The 20,405-nt window shown below is 42.9% G+C and overlaps 1 protein-coding gene across 2 annotated transcripts in view; it reads right to left on the bottom strand.

Annotated features, from left to right (window-relative positions):
* Positions 1-10,197: 10,197 nt before the first annotated feature.
* The window catches only part of LRP5 (LDL receptor related protein 5), a 236,755-nt gene continuing 226,547 nt past the window's right edge, over positions 10,198-20,405 (bottom strand). The window contains exons 20-23 of one of the 2 annotated variants that reach the window (XM_074997919.1): positions 17,669-17,911; positions 15,474-15,613; positions 11,222-11,316; positions 10,198-10,718 (exon numbers count right to left, since the gene is read on the bottom strand). In XM_074997919.1, the coding sequence (XP_074854020.1) occupies positions 10,457-10,718; positions 11,222-11,316; positions 15,474-15,613; positions 17,669-17,911 (740 nt within the window). In that variant the 3' untranslated portion in view covers positions 10,198-10,456. The remainder of the gene's footprint in view (positions 10,719-11,221; positions 11,317-15,473; positions 15,614-17,668; positions 17,912-20,405) is intronic. The other variant, XM_074997920.1, reaches the window with a different exon arrangement.

Below are 20,405 nucleotides of genomic sequence, written 5' to 3'. Positions count from 1 at the left end.
TATTTCCTGACATTAATGGATATCAGTTGCAGCCCAATCATAAGGACAGCTACTCCACTTGGATTGGCTCAGTGTAATGCCCATCAGAATATCTGGGATCCAAATCCTTTCAAAATACTCAGTGCTAACATGAAGGGTAAATTGTAATACTGGTAAGTGCACTGGGACTGATGAAACAGACTCTGGTATGATAAAATTCACCTCCTTAAGGCCTGATCACTGAAGTCAGTGGATGTCTTTCCACTGCCATCAATGGGCTCCGGATAACCCTCATGTGGGGCTCTGAAATGTTACTATTCCCAGCTTCCCATTCAATAGTGTACACTAATCTACCACAGATCATGAGGATGTACCAAAACCCTGTCTTGAAATGGAAGGACAGGTATGAGGCACCAGATAACACAAAGGAAGACAGAAGGTGGGGAGAAGACAGTAGAGCTTTCCATAAAGATCAGGGACCAACGCCTTCTATAAATCAGCGCTAGACATAATGGGTGCAGTGGGGCTGGAACTGTGAATTTCTAAAAGATCTATCCCAGCAGGGTGAGATCAGAGGAAATAAAGCAACGAGGTAGTGAAATGCTACAAAGTGGCCATCATCACCAGTAGCTGGAATTTACATGGTTGTAATGTCTTGGCTTTTAGTGTTCTTTGAAGGTTTCTCCAGATTGGAGTAAAGCAGAGCTGAATCCTCCAAGCAATTCTAACAAAGATTTCCAAACATGAACAACCATCAGTGGATTAAAACCCTAATGTTTACTGGGACTTTAAACCATTAGTGGCTGGCCACCATGCTAGCTGACCCAGTATAAAGCCACTGTAAGCCAAGATTTAAACTGATGAACCTTATCCCTGGCTGAAATGGGAATAACTTCACTGGTATAAGCTAGGATTCTATTGTAACAAATCTCAGTGCAGGAACTATCTTACGTGGTTGTAAGTGTAGAGTCACTCTCTCTTTCAGTTTTGCCCTACTTCCTTACTACACCAGTCCGTTAAATATGGCACAAGATTAACTACAGCCTTTGCCCATTACTAGGTACCCACCAGACTCAGGTCTGTCTTAACGTGCTAACAGACTGGAACAGTGAAAAATAATGATCAAAAAGAAAATGAAAAACACCTGGCTAAACTGATTTAAGACCACAATTGCTCAAAGTCAGGCAATCAAAATGCATGCATCTTCCAGCATAAATCTTCATTTATGAATTCTGTCTTCAAAAACACTGTTGTCAGCTTTCCTCACGCACATTTGGTTAATGAAATTGGACATAAAAACTATCCAAAACACTCCACGTTTTATTTTTTGCTTAGTCAACACCCAACAGCCATAACCTGTTATTTTGACTTAACAGTTTCTTTCTAGTTCTCTAGTAACAGAGATAGCTGTGCTAGTCTATGTACTGTCAAAACAAAAAAGCAGTCCAGTAGCACTTTAAAGACTAACGAAATAATTTATTATTATAATTTAATAATGATATCACCTAATAAATTATTTGGTTAGTCTTTAAAGTGCTACTGGACTGCTTTTCTAGTTCTCTGTTAGTAAGTTCTAGCACAGCGGTTCCCAAACTTTTCAGTAACACAGCACACTTCAATGACACAAATAATTCCACGGCACACCCACTTTTTCTGGCTTTGCAGACAACCCCGCACCAGCTGGGGGCTCAAGCAACAAAACTGCCTGATTCCCAGCTGGTGCGGGCTTGGCCAATTTCTCCTCACAGACACTTTGCAAAGTAGCTGCAGAAGGGAAATTGAAGATCCTGAACCAGCTGGGACTCAGGCAGCTTGGCTGCTTGAACCCCAGCTGGTGTGGGGTCATCTAAGCGTGCCATGAAATTACATGCATGTCCCACCCCTTGGCTCTGCAAAGAACTGGGGGAAGGGGAAACCGATGAAATTTCCATGGCACACTTAGTTCTCGCCGCACATCAGTATGCCGTGGCACAATGGTTGAAAACCACTGTTCTAGAGGAAAAAAGCACCTAGTTTGCTCAGTTGAGGAGCCTGACATTCAAACATTGGAAGTACATTTCACAAGAACAAGCTGTGTCATATTTTCAGGAAGCAGGGGCTCCTCTTATTGAGCTATGACATCTTCTCTAGGATAGGAGCAGTGTGGGAACCCTGTATAAGATGTACAGTCTTCAGCAACTAGAAGAAATATTTTACATTTATATTTTATTTAAAAATGTTTATGTCTTAAACACATTATTTTTAGGAGAGAATACTAATCCAATAACAATAATAGAGCAAGGCAGGACTTCTAAAAACAAAGTCTGAGATACTGACCATCAAAAAGGTCATTTCTGAGCAAACTGATCATCACCAGAAAAAGCTGCAACTCTTCCATCTAAAATTTCAGAACTGTTTTCAAGCATTGTACATGCTTCATTTATTGATACATATCCAAAAACATTTCACATAATTAGTTCTGAATTTGACCCTCAAAATAACTCAGTCTGAGCTAATTTCTTACAGAGTCTTTAAACCTCAATCCCAAACCTCAGAATAGGAAATAACTCTTCAGATAAAGTGGTTAAGATTCAAAAATGTGTTTTTTTTAAATGAACAGTGGTTTATTAAAAAAATTCATGCAGTCTTGCATTCAGCATCATTGCAAGGACACAGGAAATGTAATATTGGATATTTTTGAAAGCTGTAAGGTGGCATTAATAGAATTATGAATTCATTACAAATGAGGAACAATGATAATTTACAATTAAATATAACAATGTGAGAAAAATACATAATTGGACTATAGTCTCCAACTGGTGTGAGCTCTTCTTTAGATGAGGGATATTATGTATAAAATACCCTATGGATTTTTATTTAACATCTAGTTGACTGAAATGTGGTGACATGAAATTTGATCCTCATTTAACTAATAGTTTATCCCATTTCCCAGAGATCTGCCAAGAATCGCTCCTAGGTTAATAGACACTCTGATGTCTCTCCTTGCATACTGCAGAACAACTAACATTCATTCGAAAAAAATCCATTTTGCAATATTTTTATTATAGGTTAATCTGAAAAATTACACCCTAATACTTTGTTCTGTTTTTCTCTATGTAAACAAAGGGCCTCTCCTGTGAGCTGAGTCCAAATAAGAAAACCTGCAGATTTTACAAACCCCTCCAACAAACCCAAGCTCCTTTTTGGAGTTTTAATAAAATGTGAGCCGCAGTGAGCAAGAGTCTATTCTCAGATCTATATGGAAAGGAAGAGCAGATAGTTAGAGCTGAGACTGTAGCAGGGCCAGAATGTTTGGAGTTTAGATCCAGGCCTTTAGTTGGAAGATTCCCCTCCCACTTGGACTGCGTCTACACTAGAAGCGTTTTGTCAACAAAACCCCCGTTTTGTTGAAAAAACTCAAAATATGCACACTTAAAATGTGTTCTGTTGACAGTAACTCTACAGAACGTGGCTCTTTTGTTGACAGACTTCTGTCTCTCCCCACAAGAGGGAACGCCTTTCTTGGCGGAATCTTTTGACAAAAAAGCCACATGGGCTCTCTGGGGTGCCCTCTGTCAACAGACAAGGCTTCTGGGTCATGGGCAGCCCTGTCTGCTGTACTTCTGGTTGTCCGTTCTGTCAGGAAAATGGCCAGGCAGTCTGGCTGCTCTCTGGTGACACAGTGATCTGCTTTTGTGTGTGGCCACGATCTGTTGACGGAAGTTATGTTGACTTCTGTCCAGATTGCTGTAGTGTAGACATAGCTTTGGTATCTCCAGCACTCTTAAAAAAAAAATCCAACTTGGAGTTCAAAAAAAGACAGTTACCTGGTGTTCTTTGAGATGTGTTGCTCATGTCCATTCCAAGTTGGTCACCAGAAGTTTTGTGCTCTAGCCAGTAGCCACAGGGTTGGCGCGGCGCCCCCTGGAATGGTGCCAATATGATGACCAACATATACACACACACATCCCCACCCCCGCTCAGTTCCTTCTTGCCAGCTACTCCAACAGTGGGGAAGGCAGGATGGTTTTGGAATGGACATGAGCAACACATCTCAAAGAACATCAGTTACAGAACAGGTAACTGTCTCTTCTTCTTCAAGTGATTGCTCATGTCCATTCCAAGTTGGGTGAATACAAGCCAATGCCTAGGAGGCACGGTCAGAGCCTTGCTGCATGTCTTGGTTAACATGAAACACAGAGACCACCTTAGGTAAAAATGCGGGGTGAGGTCTCAGCCTAACCTTATCCTTGTGAAACACTGTGTACAAAGGGTGCACTGAAAGTGCCCTCAACTCAGATACCCTCCTGGCTGAGGTGATTGCCACAATGCTGTTTTGTAACTCAGAAACAGCAGGGAGCAGGTAGCCAGGGGCTCAAAGGGGGCCCCCATAAGCTTGGTTAATATCAAATTGAGAACCCATGGGGGCAGTGGTGCCTGAACCTGGGGCTTGATTCTTTCTAAACCTTTCAGAAACCTTTTGACTATGGGGTCTGAGAACACAGAAGACGTTCCATGACCTGGGTGAAAGGATGCGATAGCAGCTAAGTGCACCCTAACTGAGGAGAGGGACAAGCCCTCCTGTACCAGATCCCATACGTAATCTAAAATCAATGGAATGGGGGCTTGCAAGGGAGATAGCCATCTGTGAAACACCCACACCGAAAACTTTTTCCACTTAGCCAAATAAGTCACCCGCGAGGAGGCTTTTCTACTCTTTAACAATACTTCCTTTATGGGACACGAACAGCCCAGCTCCCCGTCCCTCAGCAACGGAGCATCCAAGCTATGAAGTGCAGTGACTGGAAATTTGGTTGCAGTCTGCTCTCTTGCAGCAGCAGAAGGTCCATCTGGATTGGCAATGTCATCAGCTTGCAGGTTGAGAGGTGCAGTAGGGTTGAGTACCAGTGCTGACGGGCCCATGCCAGTGCCACCAAGATGATCAATGTCCCTTCTGAGCGAATCATGAAGAGGACCCTGTGAACTAGTGGAATCGGAGGGAGCTCATACATCAGTCTACCCAACCAGGGGACAGTGAAGGCATCTGCCCAGGACCCCAGGCTTTCATTGCAGTAGGGGCAAAACATCCTGCATTTCGCATTGAGGTGGGAGGGAAACAGTGCTGTCATGTTGTCTGCACTAACTGACTTGCAATGTCCTGTCAGATTGGCCTTGAAAGTCACACATGCTAGTCTGATGCCCCGAGCGCTCTCACATTTATGTTGAGCTGAAGGTCTGACACACTCCAAAGAGCCTGGATTCATAGCTGACGCAGGTGCACTCCCCACCCTCAGTCCAATGCATCCATTACTAGGGAAAGCGAGGGCTGCTGAGAGGCAAAGGGGACTCTTGTGAGGATGACACCCTTGTCCAGCCACCAGTGCAGGGTCGACAAAGTCCGTGTCAGCACCATAACCACCAAATCTAAACTGCCTCTTACAGGGCGATACACCGATGACAACCATAGCCGCAGAGGGCGCATCCTTTACTTGGTGGGCTGTACCACGAAGGTGCATGCTGCCACGTGAGCCAGCAAACACAGGCAGCACCTGACTGTCGAGGTGGGAACTACCAGGATATCTCGGATAATGGTCCCTATGGACCTGAACCTGTCATCTGTCAGCAACACCCTGGCACACCTGGCGTCCAGTAGTACCTCTACAAACTCTATTGACTGAGACGGGACCAACACTGACTTTGCCTTGTTTAAGAGACTGAGGCTTACAACAGTTTCATAGATCAACTGTACATGCTGAATCACCTGCTCCCTGGAATGACCCTTGACTAGCCAGTCATCCACATATGGGAATAGCTGCATCTCTTGCTTGCATAGGTGAGCTGCTACTACCGCCATGCCTTTGGTGAAGACCCTTGGGGCGACAGACAGACCAAAAGGCAGGACTGTGAACTGATAAATGTTTCCCATCTGCCATGAACCTGAGAAACCTCCTGTGAGGAGGGTAGATTGAAATATGCATCCTGTAAGTTGAGAGCTGCGAACAAATCCCCCCACTCCGGCATTGGGAGTGTGAGACCAAGAGATATCATACAAAATTTTATTTTTTTTCATGAACTCACTGAGACCTCTTAGGTCCAGGATGGGTCTAAAGTGCCTCTTTGGTTTTGGAATTAGGAAATACTGGGAAAAAAACTGCTGTCCCCTGAACCTGGGAGGAACTTCTTCTATGGCCTCAGAACCCAGGAGGGATTGCAATTCCTGCCATAACAGGATCTCGTGAGAGGGGTCCCTGAAGAGGGACAGGGAGGCGGGTATGAAGAGAAGTGAATAGCATATCCCCTCTTTACCATACACTAGACCCACCGGTCTGTGGTGTGCTGCACCACGTATGGTAAAAGGTAGATAGGCAAAATGAAAAAAGTGGGGATACTGGAGTGGGTGAGATTGACTTGACACTTCTGACCGTGACATCAAAATTGAGACTTGGGTCCCTCCGGGCCCTTTTGGTGGCCTTGAGGTTGTTGGCCTGAACGGTGCCTGCCTGTCCTGTTCCGCCTTCTACTGCCGTCTCTTTGTGGCTGCAGAAACTGTGTTTGCTAAGGACAGAGGTTAAAATGCCTGTGCTGGTTGGCAGGTGTATGCAGGCCCAAGGAGTGGAGGGTGGCCCTAAAGTCTTTCAGACTACGCAGTCTTTTATCTGTCTTATCTGAAAATAGGGTAGGGCCCTCAAAAGGGAGGTCCTGGTTCATTTGCTGGACCTGATGAGGCAGGCTGGAAACCTACAACCAAGCCCCCCTGAGCATTGCCACTCCAGAGTGCATAACCCTCATGACAATGTTGGCAGCACCCAATGCTGCCTGCAGGGCCACCCTTGAAATCAGCCTGCTCTCCTCCACTATGGCTGTGAAGTCCTGCTTGGCTTCAGGTTGCACCATCTCAGAGAACCTAGACAGGGCGCTGATTGTCTTACAAGCATACCTGATAAACAGAGCCTGCTGGTTAGCAATTCTTAATTGCAAACCTCCTGTTGAGTAGAGTTTTCTCTCAGAGGTCCAAGCATTTAGCTTCTCTATTTTTCGGGGAGGGACCCTGGAACACTTGGCGATCTCTCTGGTTAGCAGCATCCACTATCAGGGAGTTCATTGCCATGGGATGGGACACAATACCGTCTCTCACTCCTATGGGCTATAGGAAAGGCAGAAGCAGGGGTCTGCCAAACCGTTTTTGCCATGGGGCAATTGATTTGATTATGGGTAGACCCATGTTGGTGGGGCGTGTGGAGGACAAAATGTCTGTGATAGAGTTCATTTCATCCTGGACCTCCTCCACTTGCACCCGCAAGTTTTGGGCCACTCTCCTAAGGAGTTGTTGAAAAGCCCTGCCATCCTCCAATACAGGTGAGGCCAAGTGTGGGATTGGCGGGGCCGCAGGCACTGCTAAAGGCACTCCAATGGCCTGGCCCTGCACCTTGTGAAATGCCCATGGGGTCCAGAAGGGCCACTGCTGAGTCACCTGCAAAGCCGGCAGCCAACCTGTATCATCCAAGCAATGACTACGGTGTCTGCAACAGCTATGGTGTGACTTTCTTGACCTCCCACTCCGTCTGGAGCTTGAGTAAAAGAAGTCTGACTCCGACGCTGATTCAGAAGCCGATGACCACGGTGGCGCCATCGGAATCAGCGCTGCTGCTGAAGTATAGGGCACCTGAAACTGGCCCACAGTCTGCTGGGTTGGCACCAGAGTGCTCGGCACCGAATACAGTGTCAGCATCAATGTGAGCGCAGGTGTTGGTGCCAATGTCACGTCCATGAGCCCCGATCGCTGTTTCAGTGCTACGGTGCCTGTCCTCCATAGACAGAGGAGAACCTGGCACCATCATCTGCAGATGTCCTCATGCCGCTTGAAATGCCTCTAACGCGGAGGGCAAGTCCAGCACCCGCGGGCTCCCGCTCTGCACTGGCTTCAACGGATGTGCCTCCTGCCCTTTGGCAGTGTGTGCTGGAGCCTTGGACTTGAGGCTGCTCCACTTTGACTTTGTGCCTCCTCTTCATCAGCACTGGAGACTGACTCCTATGGCACTGAGAAGGTGACGGTGCCTGCACCTGCTTTCAGTCCTGGGAGTCCTTACGCAGCACCGTGGTTGACAGTGCTGGTGAACTTTGCATTGAGGAGACTCCACTCTTCTCTCCTGCTGGAGAGTCTTGAGGTTTAAGAGCCACCTCCACTAAGAGGAATTTAAAGTGTTGTGACCTACCTTTCAAAGTTCTGGGTTTAATGGCCTTACAAACTGGAGAGTGATCACGGAAGTGTCCTTCACCCAAGCAAATCCAACAGGCTGAATGGGGGTCACTTTTGGGCTTACATTTGCTGCATTTTGAACATGTCGTAAAGCCTGGGGAGCCAGGCATTTCCCAGCGCCAAGGTGCTGAGGTGGAGGGAAAGCCCCACCTCTGCTGTTAGTTAAAACACTAAGATAACTATCAAGTACTAAAACTACTTACACTTCAATAACTATTTATACTACAATAGGCTACCAGCTAAAGATTTGAGCAAAGAAAGCAAGAGCTCTAACAACCGGCAGTGTGGCCAGAAGGAAATGAGCAAGGTGGTGGGGGGCGGTCAGGCAATGCATATATTGGTCGCCATATCGGTGCCACTCCAGAGGGTGCTGCACCGACTCTATGGCTACTGGCCAGGACAAAAAGCTTCCTGAGACTGGGCGTGCGCCTGTGCACAACCCAACTTGGAATGGACATGAGCAATTGCTCAAAGAACTAAAAGGTTTCATTTCTGTCAGTGATGGCTGACAGCATCTGGTCTTTAGCAGCTGTAAAATCAGGTGCAGATCTGCATATCTAGTTTTTTTCCCTCAAGTGTCTTGTCTACTTGTCCATCATTATGGCTGTCATCGTAAGGACAGTTTCTAAAATTCCTGGGCAATGACAGAGCCCTTTTACTATAGCAAGGAGAAATCTAGTTCATATCTGTAAGTTCTGTAAAAGGAACTGATAACCACCCAGATATCATCTTGTTCAGTGCTACATGTTAAATGCTTGAAAAAGATCTCTTGCAAGTTTTCTTGACAGCTTCTACAATATGAGTGTTTAAACACACACACAAACACATACACAAATTAAAACCACCATTATTTTTGTTGCCTTTCAAATTAAACTCACTGTCCTCCAAATCTTCATAAGACCATGAGTATATCACACGAATTTTAATGTGTGTGAGGGGTTTTCATTTTTTTTGGTCTAAATCTATACATATTTAGTTTTCCTCACATCTACTCTTAAACCTTTCCTATTGTAAAAAATAGGAGTTGATGTGTCACTGGAACAACACTCTCTGGGATCTGGACATCTGGAACTAGAGCAATTAACTAAGCTAAATACAGGGGTGGGAGCTTCATATACAGAACAGACTATAAATTCCAGACTTCAGGAAAAAGGTGATGGAAGCATTTTTCAGGAAGGAGAAGACTCACTAGCTATAACAGACCTTTCCTGGCTGACCCCTACAATCTCTCTGGGAATGGCTCTGTGGCCCCATGCCCACCTAGATTGATGTGTCTGCTAGGAAATGATGGAGGAACTTATTTCATTACTTTAAACTGGCAAGAGTGACTAGTGCTGAGTAAACAGAGTGCAAGATTCAAAATTCAGGCCTCTTTGAGCTCATGGGTTCCTCTGGGAAGCAACTGGCTTGTTTGCATATTTGAAAATTCCAGAAGAAGGGTTTTTTGTTTGTGTTTTTTTAATTCAACATTCTAAATAAAAGTATAATTTGGTTATTAAATTTTCTGGCAGTGAACAAATTATTTTTGAAACAAAAAGTTTTTTTTTTTTTCGAATAACCCTAAGACAAGTTGGCTGTCTCTACACATGCCACTCCCTTTCAGAAGAGGCATCTTAAGGAGGCACTTCGGAACAGGTTAATGAGGTGCTGACATGCACATTCAGCACCTTATTAGCATAATGGCGGCCAGTCGCGCTTCGAAAGTGCTGCTTTCGAAATGCAGACTGGCTGTATAGATGCAGGTGCTTCAAATAAACCCTACACTTCGAAATTCCCTTATTTTCAATGGCCATTGCGTTATTCAGCCTTTCAGCTTCGTTTTAGCATGCCCCTTCCAGGATACTCTCACTCGCTCACTCCCCTCCCCATTTTTCCCTTTTTTTTGTCACATTGATGTGCATTTTACCAAGTAAAAAGGTGACTTTAAAAAACCCACAGAGGATCAATATCCTCTTCCCTCCCTGCCCCAAATCCTTGGAGGTCAAGTCAGTTTCCTGACTTCAGTTAAAAAAAAAGGCAATTATGGCACAAAAGAATGGAAATTAAATAAAAAAAATCAAATTTATAAATATTCTTCCACTGTACAAAATTTCACAGCCCCACCCTATCCATTTGTATTCACATTTTCCTTTTTAAAAATTCCCACCCCTATTTCTCTTTAAAATCATAAAATATATATATTTGAATCTTTGTTCATATTTAAAAATATTTACAGTAAAACACAAGTTCCTTCTATTAAGGTCATGAGGAGTCTGTACAAGGAGATGGCGGAGGGGGGTAGAGGTGAAAATAGCTTCGCTCTGTGGCGGGAGATGGAGGGCAGCTTTCTTCTGCTGACATATACTGGCTGCGAGGCGTGGGTGGAGGTGGGTAAGGGTCTGAGTCTGAATTTAGATCTATGTAGTATTTGTTGGCTTTCCACCGGCTCGTGGTGTAATCGCTGTCACACACATCGGTGCTGCATGGCGTCGTGGGTGGAGCTATCCCTCGTATAAGGTAGGGTCTAAAAAGTTAACAGCTCAGTGTTAGTCGTGTTCATATTTTTTTAAAAAAATACTTTGCATTAATTTTAAATGCAGGTGAAAAAAGTGCTGGAATGAAGACTTCAAAGCACAGGTACTACAGATGGGACAAACTAGGACCACGTATTTTGTTTTATACACAATGCCAAACTGTGGTCAGATGATAGACTATTTTGGCTGGATTATAACCAGCAACCTGCCAGTGAAATGCTCTCAATTCCATTTCTAATGCCCAACAAATCATTCATATAACATTTTAATTTTTCAGAAATGATCAGCCGTATTAGAGCAAGAGCAAATAAAGCAGAGGCTTAATATAATAACAAGAGTAACCACTGTCTGACATGCCATTTAATCCAGGAGGAAAAAAAATAACTCCCTTTTTTATTTAAAAGCTTTGAATAAGAACAGTTTTTTTCCCCTAGATACAAAACCGGAGAGACCCCAACTCAAGAAAATGCCAAGCTTTCTCTTTGGTCTTTACCTGTAAGATCGCGTTGAAGGAATGTTAGAGGAATAGAACATCTCTGTGTTATATAAGGAGCGATCGGTAGCTGGGGAAGGAGGTGGGTTCAAAATCTGTGGATGTTAAGAACAAATAAGGCAGAGGTTCAGTTTAATTCGTTATGTAACAATAGTTTACACACACACACACACACACACACACACACAATATGAGAGAGAGACCAAAAGTACAGACAGGTTGGACCTCTGTAGTCATTTGTCATCCAGAAGCATCTGTAGTCTAGCATCCCTGGGGTTGCTTCTGGGCTGGAGCACTCATGAGGAAAGAGTAACCCTGTGCTCATCAGCTCTGCCCCCCCACCCTTCCAGAGTGCCACATACAGCTCATTGGCAGTTCTTAAACTCAGGGAGAGAGGGGGAGGAGCAGGACCGCGTGTACTCAGGGAAGAGGCAGGGTGGCTGCAGAGCCCTGCACCTGGAGGCCAGGAGCCCAGCCCAGCGGGTGCAACGCTTGGTGCACTCCTGGCCCCTAGCAGCTGGGCTCCAGAGCCACCCTGCCTCTGCCTCTGAGAACTCTCCCCGCCTGCCCCACCCCTTTTAGTCTCTGCTTGGTCAATGATGGCCCTGCAGCTGGCAATAGCAAAGAGGCTGGCATTGACCTCCCGGGTCCAGTGAATTCCCTAGTTAGGGCTGCTCATGTCTTGAGGGTGCTGGACCAGTGAGTTACAACCTGAATAAAAGTCTCTTCCAAAGGTCCTTATAATCTCCCCCGCAGTCTAGCCCCTCTTGTTTTTACATGTAGTTTTCTAAGGATTCATAGATTTTTTTTGTAAAGGCTAGAAGGGTTCAATATGCTCTTCTAGTCTATATGTAGAACACCCACCAGAATTTCAGCTACGAATTCATCCAGCAGAGGGAATTACTGTTCCCTGCTAGTTAACTGAGCATTTAAGCGATTTGTCCAGCGTTATGCAGGAAGGCTATTGGGGAGACTGGAACTGAACCCAGTTTACCAAATTCTCCGTCTACTAACTTAACCACATGAGCTCCCTTTATTTATGGTCATAAAGACAGATCTCATCCCTGTCAGATACTTGTGGGACCTGGAGCCTCTTCCACCCCTACTTTTTACCCTGTCCCAAATCAGTGCCACATCCAGGAGCATGAATTCATTTAACAGGACCACGTTTTCCCAGTAGCTTTGTTTCTAACATTATTTTTTAAATCATACTGGTTTTACAAGGTCAGCAATGCAAACAGGCTATGAGCCATGATTACTTAAAATCTCCCCCATCCTGCAAAAATGACTAAGCGTTTGCAGCCCTAACAAACCCTTTAGAAAACAGCATTTACTGTGCTTCAAGTTTAACAGAAGCATGCAGGGGACTTCTCCCATCCCCATCTCCCCCTTGTTATTTTAATATTCCAATCTATTCATTTTTACAGAGCTATAAAGTGAGCACTAACACTTCACATTTTTCATGTTCTTTCTAGCACAGTTCAACTTAACAACAATATGAATGGGTACATCCTTGACACCCAGGTCCTAAGGAGTTAAATGCATAAGTCACCGATCAGTGAGATGGGAGTGTGCCACTATGTATTCATTACCCTCTTCGATGTACACCCCATTCCTCCTCCCCTGTCAGTGGAAAGAGAAATGTGACCTTCAGTACTAATAAAACACAAACAAAATAACACCACTTTGTGCCTTTCATTGAAGGACCTGAAAGTGACTTATAAATATAATGTTAAACCTCTACACCCTTATAAAGTAGGTAAGGGATCACTCCACTCACCATTAGAATACAGCTAGTTCTGGAGTAAAAGACAGAAGTTATTTAGCAGTGCACAATAGGGAGATGAAGAATTATTTATCCATTGAAATGGCACGTATTATTTGAGCAGGTGTTTTAACAATATTTGTATTCTTGCTACAAATGTCAGAGGAACTTTAATTATCAAAAGTGATCAAGATCTCAGTTTTACGTTGCATCTGAAACACTGATTTTCCACTGGCACAGTGATCTGAACACTGGAAGCACCTGGGGTGGATACAAATGACTACATATGGATGCGGATATCCATGGACAGACTTGGGTATCTGTAGATCTGCAGGGCTCTACTCCCAGGAGAGACTATAGCCAAAGGAAGGGAAAGTGCTTCTACTGGTCCTGGAAGCCAATGCCCCAGGCAGGCAGCAACTCCTGGCCATGTGGCTGTATTGCCCCAAGCCCCACTATCAGTTGGGCTGCACAATCCCAGAAAGGACACACGGATGGCTCTAAACAGAACATTAAACAGATATAGTGGGTCAGGCAACAGGTCCATTTAGCCCACTACCTGTCTTCCAACAGTAGTGAATGCCAGGTGTCCCAGAAGAATAAACAGAACAGGTAATAATCAAGCGATCCATCCCGTCACCCATTTCTAGCTTCTGACAAAGAGAGGCTAAGGACACCATTCCCACCCATCCTTGCTAATAGCCACTGATGGACCCAACCTCTAAGAATTTATCTAGTTATTTTTTGAACCCTGATAAAATCTTGGTCTTCACAACATCCTCTGGCAAGGAGTCCCACAGGGTGACTGGGCATTGCGAGAAGAAATATTTCCTTTTGTTTGTTTTAAAGTTGCTACCTATTAATTTAATTTGGTGACTCCTAGCTCTTGTGTTATGGGAACAAGTAAATAACTTTTCCTTATTCACTTTCTCCACACCAGTTAATTTTATATATATCTTTATTGTATCCCCCTATTAATCTTCTCTTTTATAAGATAAGTCCCAGGCTTTTTAATCTCCATTTATATGGCAGCAGTTCCAAACCGCTAAGACTAAATTGGTCCAGCTATAGTGGTCTAAACCTTGTTCACAGACAAGCTCTTAGCCTTGCTCTTTCATATTTATGTACATAAATCATTTATACTTTTAATCAGTAGGCGACATGCATGTGTTCACCATTCATCTACCATAAAGTTGACCAGCAAATACTGGTGGTTTTCCTGCCCCTACCAACATTGAATTAAAAGGGATGCTATATTGGAGTTCCAAATATCTTTACAGATTCTTCATTCACTCCTTTGTTGGCTTTGAGAGTGGGAAACCAGGAAAAGAAATAAAACAAAGGTTTTCTATATTGCAGGAACCAACAAACAGGTTCAATTATATTCACAATTTTCCCTCATCCACCTACTCCTTTTAAAATGAAGATACAAGATTACAGTGACTGCCAGACACAGGAATAATACACACAGGCTTTCAAGTTCTTCTTCTGACTGATTATAATGTATAATCTGTTTACATGTAAACATTTGTCCACCCCCACCTTTTACATACTAATTTGGCTTCCACCAGCAGTACAGACCCTCGGAATCATTTTTGTCCAAGTACTACTAATGCCTCGAGAGGCTGGCTCTGAAAGCTAATGTCAACAGAAGAGTAAATGGACATATTGCTCATTCAGTGATGTTGGGAAACATCAAAACAACTGCACAACCTGTTGGTGAAAATAACCTCCTCTGCATCTCTCCCATAAGTAACCAATGCTCCTTCCTCATTGGGTTTTATCATGCATCTCTCCCTTTTCATTTCCTAATTTTTACATATTTATTTCCTCAATTCTGGAAATTTGGCTTAGGGACTAAGAATCTCATTTTCCAACACGTAAAGCTTGTAATATCCAGACACAGACTGTTAAAAAAAAACAACAAAACATGTTAAGCTTCAGCAACCCACAGAGATGCCACTTTATTTTTTCAGTGCATGCATCTGGTTTTCTGAACTGAAATTGAACACTCTGACAAACAGTGAACCAAGCTTAGTTTTTAAGTATTTTCCTCCCCCGGCTGTGTTTTGTTTATTTGCTCCCTCCTGTGCATGCTTGTGGGATTATGGAGTACCAAACATCAATTCAAGGACAAGCTCACCAGAGACAGAGAATTAGACATTTACATGTATTCAGGCTGTGTGAAAACACATACAAAAAAAAATTATACCGTAATGTCCCGGAAAAGCATCTTTGTAATAATACAACATGGTAAAGACCATGGGTACAAGGTAAGGCTCATTGGTCTAAGTGGAAGCCATTCTATTAAATTCAGTGGAAACTGGATTGCCCATGTGTTAGCTGGTGGCTAACACCATGGCTAAATGATATCATCCAACAGAGTATTTATTAGCATTTCTGTAGAAGTACCAGTTTTAATCTGTCAGTATTTGGACAGAAATGGGAGACCCTTTATCTCCTCTTGGACACATTTGCAAGACTTACCTGTGGATAAAAAGTGGCTTTAGTGCTGGACGAACTACTAGAAGAAGCTCCAGTAACATGGTTTCTGTCATACAGAGGTGCACCACTACTTCCTCCCATGAGGCTCATGGAGCTAATCATAGACTTTCCACAAGAGATGCCTACATGGAACCAGAAAAAGACAGGGAGACATGATTAGGTAACTGCAATCCTGTCTGCCATTGTTCCAGCAAGACTGATACTCAGCTGATGTGAATCAATGTAGCTCCATTGCCCTTCATAGTCTGAGGAAGAAGTCTTGTTAATTTAAAGCTCATTTACTTTCCTCATTAGGAACAAAGCCTTTCTTCTGCGACTAGCCAAGACTATAATTCTGTTTTATAGCTTCCTACTCAAGTCTTCTTGCCAGTGCATGGATTAAATCATGATCCTCTACTTACTTTGAAAGTTCAAGATACTGCCATGTCACAATCCAAAGCCACAACTTCAAAATAATTTAACAAATCACTCACTGTTGCACAGACATAGTGACTGACAGCAGCCGGACAATTAAGGAGTTTCCAATCAGGGCTTGGCCATTTCTTCTTCTTTTTTTTGGGTCAAAAATTGGGGTTTTGGTATTTTTTTTGTGAGAAGGTTCTGCTTTCTACATAAGATATCAATATTACATTGAAAACAATAAAAGCCTGAAAACCAAAATATTTCTATTTTGGATATTTTGCCAAAAAAGCAAACATTTCCCATGAAAAATTTTGATAAAAGCCATTTTTTTCCAGTTTTATTAACATTTTCCATGGGAATGTTCTGACCAGGTCTGGACTCCATAGGAACGTGAGAGGACTATTTTCATAGTGGGCATATGGTACATTATCAATCTCTTCAATGACCAGGGAAGTATTTTGGAAGCTTTCATCACCCATGAATAACTTACGGAAAACAGTGTTTCATTCATCGAGATGCAGTGTACACAACGTGCATTACTTTGACAATGAATCATATTAGATGGCATGTATCCCTTTTGGAGATGTCATGCTCTCACAGCCCATGTTTCCTCTTTCCTCCATAGTTCCAACACCTAGGGGCAGATTCACTTCTGACATAAATTGTCACGGCACCACTGGCTTCCCCAGAATCAGGAATTAAACTAGGAGTATGTCTTCACTGAGGAGTTAGCACGTGGGTTTGAACACTTGGGTTAGCTTATCCCAGGTGTAAGCAGTCACAGTGCAAAGCTATACCTGATGGGGGTTCCATTTGCCTGTCTATCTACAGCAGGGGTGGGCAGTCAGTGGCTCATGGCTGGATGCAGTTCACCAGGGTTAGCCCCTGGAAGGTCACCAGACTCTCTCTTTACCCGAGCATCTGCATATACAGCTGCTCACAGCTCCCACTGACTGTGCTTCACTGTTCCCGAAGCAAATAGTTGGGAACAGTGAACTGCAGCCAATGGGAGCTGTAAGTGGACATACTTGCAGATGCTCAAGTATAGAAAACATCTGGTGGTCCACCAGGGGCCAGCCTTGATGAACCATGTCCAGCCCACAGGCCACTTATTGCTCACTCCTGCTCTAGAGGACTTCTGGGGGCATACGTTATGGTTTCATGTGCTGCTGTAAGCTGAGCAGTTCTATTTTTTCCCAGTGAATTGTGAAAGAACTTGTCTCTTTTTCTATGTACTCCAGGCAGTCATGGGAAGGCAGTGGAGGATTATCAACACTCAGGTGATTTAGCCCGAGTCCTCACTGCAATGCAAGTAGGTTATCAGTCTGAGTAACAGTGGCACCTGAGCTCTAACCTACACCCTCAGGTGGGCCAGCAAGCTCTAGTCTGAAGTACTATCAAACTTGGATAACAGAGTTGTGTGGGGATAGTGGGGGGTGGGGGAGGGGAGAGGCAACACCCAAGTACATACCCATGATCTCCATAGTAACTATTAAGGGGAAGATTTTCAACACTTTTTAGGCACATCAGGTAATTTTTAAAAGCATTTATGTGCCTAACTTCCACTGAAAGAAACCCATCTGCATCTTCTGGCAACTAAAAACTTTTAAAAATATGTCCCAATGGGTAGATAAGTGCCAAAGTCTCACCAAAAGTCAAAGGACATTTGGCGTTTCACTTGCTTTGGTGCCTACAACCATTTGGCCCTCAGTTACTATTGTGTAAAAACAGAATCCAGGTAGCATAGTAGAACTGATGAAATGCAGGGTCCTTACCATCCTTACCAGTAAAAGTGCCATGCTGAGAGCTTCCCGGAGCTATAAAATTAAGAGGGACGTGAGGGGTTCCGCTGACATATTCATGAGGAAAAGGTCCATTGGGTCCAGCATAGCGCTGACATACCACTCGCTGGCAAACAAAATACATTCCTCCCATGACAAAAAGGGACAGTATAATACCAATAACAGGCCCAATCGCACTGCTGTGAGGTTGAGGTTCATCTGAAGATGGCTTTTTTTCTGAAAACAAAACAAAAAAATTAAGTACATCAATGGATATGATGCTGCTCTTGGAAAAAACACCATAAACCTAAAACCCCAGGCCCCAGGGAGCATGATAACATTATTGAACAATCATTCACACACAGACCATCAGGCATTCTACATTCTGAATTATTCAGCAGGATTTTACTTCTCTTCTCCCCCACTTGTAGTGATTAGGGACCTTCGCCACCTCACTATATTTTACCCTCCAATAATTTATGGGAAGCTACTTTTAAACTGATTTTTACTTACTCTCTGTTACTACTTTTAAACTGATTTTTCAAACTGACTAGATTTCAAACTGAAAGTCTCTTTCAAAGGTGAGATTTTCCTGACTGTTGTAACTGAAATGATATAAGCCTATGCAGTTGAAAAAAGACCTCTACCAGAAATATCTTCATGCCCTATTCATTAAGAACTTGCATACATGAATCACTTTACTCATCTGAGCAGTCCCATGCAGGATCAGGCCCCTCATTTATAAAAGAAAAATCAGAGCAGACTACAGCACAGATTAATATGGAGCAAAGCACACGGTGCCTAAAATCCTGACAACGTTTTAGATTAGAATGACTAAAGACCTGCACTGTAGAATTCTATTTATCTTCTGCCTTTTGATTTCATAAAACATTATCTGTGTCATTCCTATGTCTGTTATAGCTGAAGAATTAAATCCCCATTGGAATAAATGAATTCACTTATATTGTAAACTAACATGCTCGCTCAGCCAAAATACCACCACATGTGCTGTGCTTTCTGTTGAGCTTATGCAATAACATATTATGTTGGAAGAAAAGCCATTCATTTACAGAGCGGAGAGAATTCTGCTCATCTCATTCATTCAGTGAGAGAACTGTTGAGTGGCTATCCATGCATGGTTTAGAATTTTCAGTGTCCGACTGTATGATATCCACTAGTTACCTTTGCTCCTTAAAACCAAATAAATATTTAGGATTAAAAATGTTAATTTTTCGTACCATTTTAGAAATTATTTCCTCACTTCTATTCTGAGGGGAAGATGGAGTTTGTATGTCACCTTTGCATTTGTTTTTAAAAAAATTAAACTCTCCAGTGCAGTGTAATGCAAAAGTGGCATCATCATAAAATGCATTTCAAATTACTTTGTTTGATTATTGTTCATTTTTGTCATTGGCAGACAATTTCTTTTTAAAGGATGCTGATAGATCTCTTCAAGTTTCACCTACCATCCCAAAATACGTGACTTTTTGAGAGAAAGAACCAACACTAAAATGTGTTAATCAGTACCATAAGATTTCACAGTTAAGAGTGTGTGAAGGGCATTTCACACTTCTCCTTAAATTAATCCTGAACTGGGTCATGTGACTAAGTCAAAGACTTATGGCTTGCTCTTCAGAGGTGGCATAATCAGGAGCTGAGTCTGCCCAGCAAACTCCGAAATCTTTTTTAATTAAATGGAATTTTAAATTCTGCGGAATCTCTTATGTGGTCACAAAGGAAATGCTAGTTTATCATGCCAAGAAGTGCAGGGTGAATCAAACCCATATAGCAATCTGATAAAATTTTTTTTGCTGCTTTGTCACCTTCAATTTGGCATATCAATGATTTGTATTCTTGTTGCATTTTGACTGCAGCTGAAGGCAACACAGCTATTCTGATTTAACAGCTACTTCAGATTATACTATCATCATGTTACAATAAAGCTCAGTAAAGCTCAAGGAATAGTGTAACAGTGTAATTGCTGCTGCAGAGGCAGGAGGTGAGGGGAGTATACCACCCCTGCCATGGTGATTTGTAGTTTCAATTTCACTGATGCAGCCAAAATTAAAATACAAAAATGCAGCACAATCTCCGGACCAGATCCTCAGCCTGTGCAAATCAGGCTAGCACCACTGAAGTCACTGGCATTATCCCTAATGTACACCAGCTGAGGACTGATCCAGCCTTCAGTATTAGAGTTTGACCCATTCTACCTATGCAGTGCGATCATTTTAAAGGGATATTCAACTGGATTTATTTTAAAAATGGCAAATTAAAAAGAAAAATCCAGTTTCAAGAAAGCATCCTTTGAACACTATGTCAAGAATTTTTAAAAGATTATTTGTTGTTCCCTTGATGGACATTTTCCCATCAAGCAAGAAAACAACTGAGAATCTGAATGCAGGAAAAGTGAATTGTGTTTGAAGCCTTGCATTAGCATGGACACTGTGTCTGCACAGAGTTAATTGTTAGATCAGGACCTAAGTGCAGAAAAGAAAGAAAACTGATGACACAGAAGATAAACAAAAAGAAACTATAAACAAACTATTATTAAGAAGAAGGAATTGGGTGAGGGCTGCCAAGAGAGTTAAGGAGGCTGGAGAAAAAGGGACAACTGAGAATCAGGAGTAGATTCATCCTGAAATTTCCAGGGTTGGAGCCAAATTAATTCTTCTTCTATCATTGTTCTCCTCTCCTATGCCAACCACCTTTTCTGCTCCCACTTTGTTTT

Source organism: Carettochelys insculpta, chromosome 6 (assembly GCF_033958435.1).
Source record: "Carettochelys insculpta isolate YL-2023 chromosome 6, ASM3395843v1, whole genome shotgun sequence".
Lineage (NCBI taxonomy): Eukaryota > Metazoa > Chordata > Testudines > Carettochelyidae > Carettochelys > Carettochelys insculpta.
Note: the sequence above shows the minus strand (reverse complement) of the source record. Positions and strands in the feature narration are given on the sequence as shown.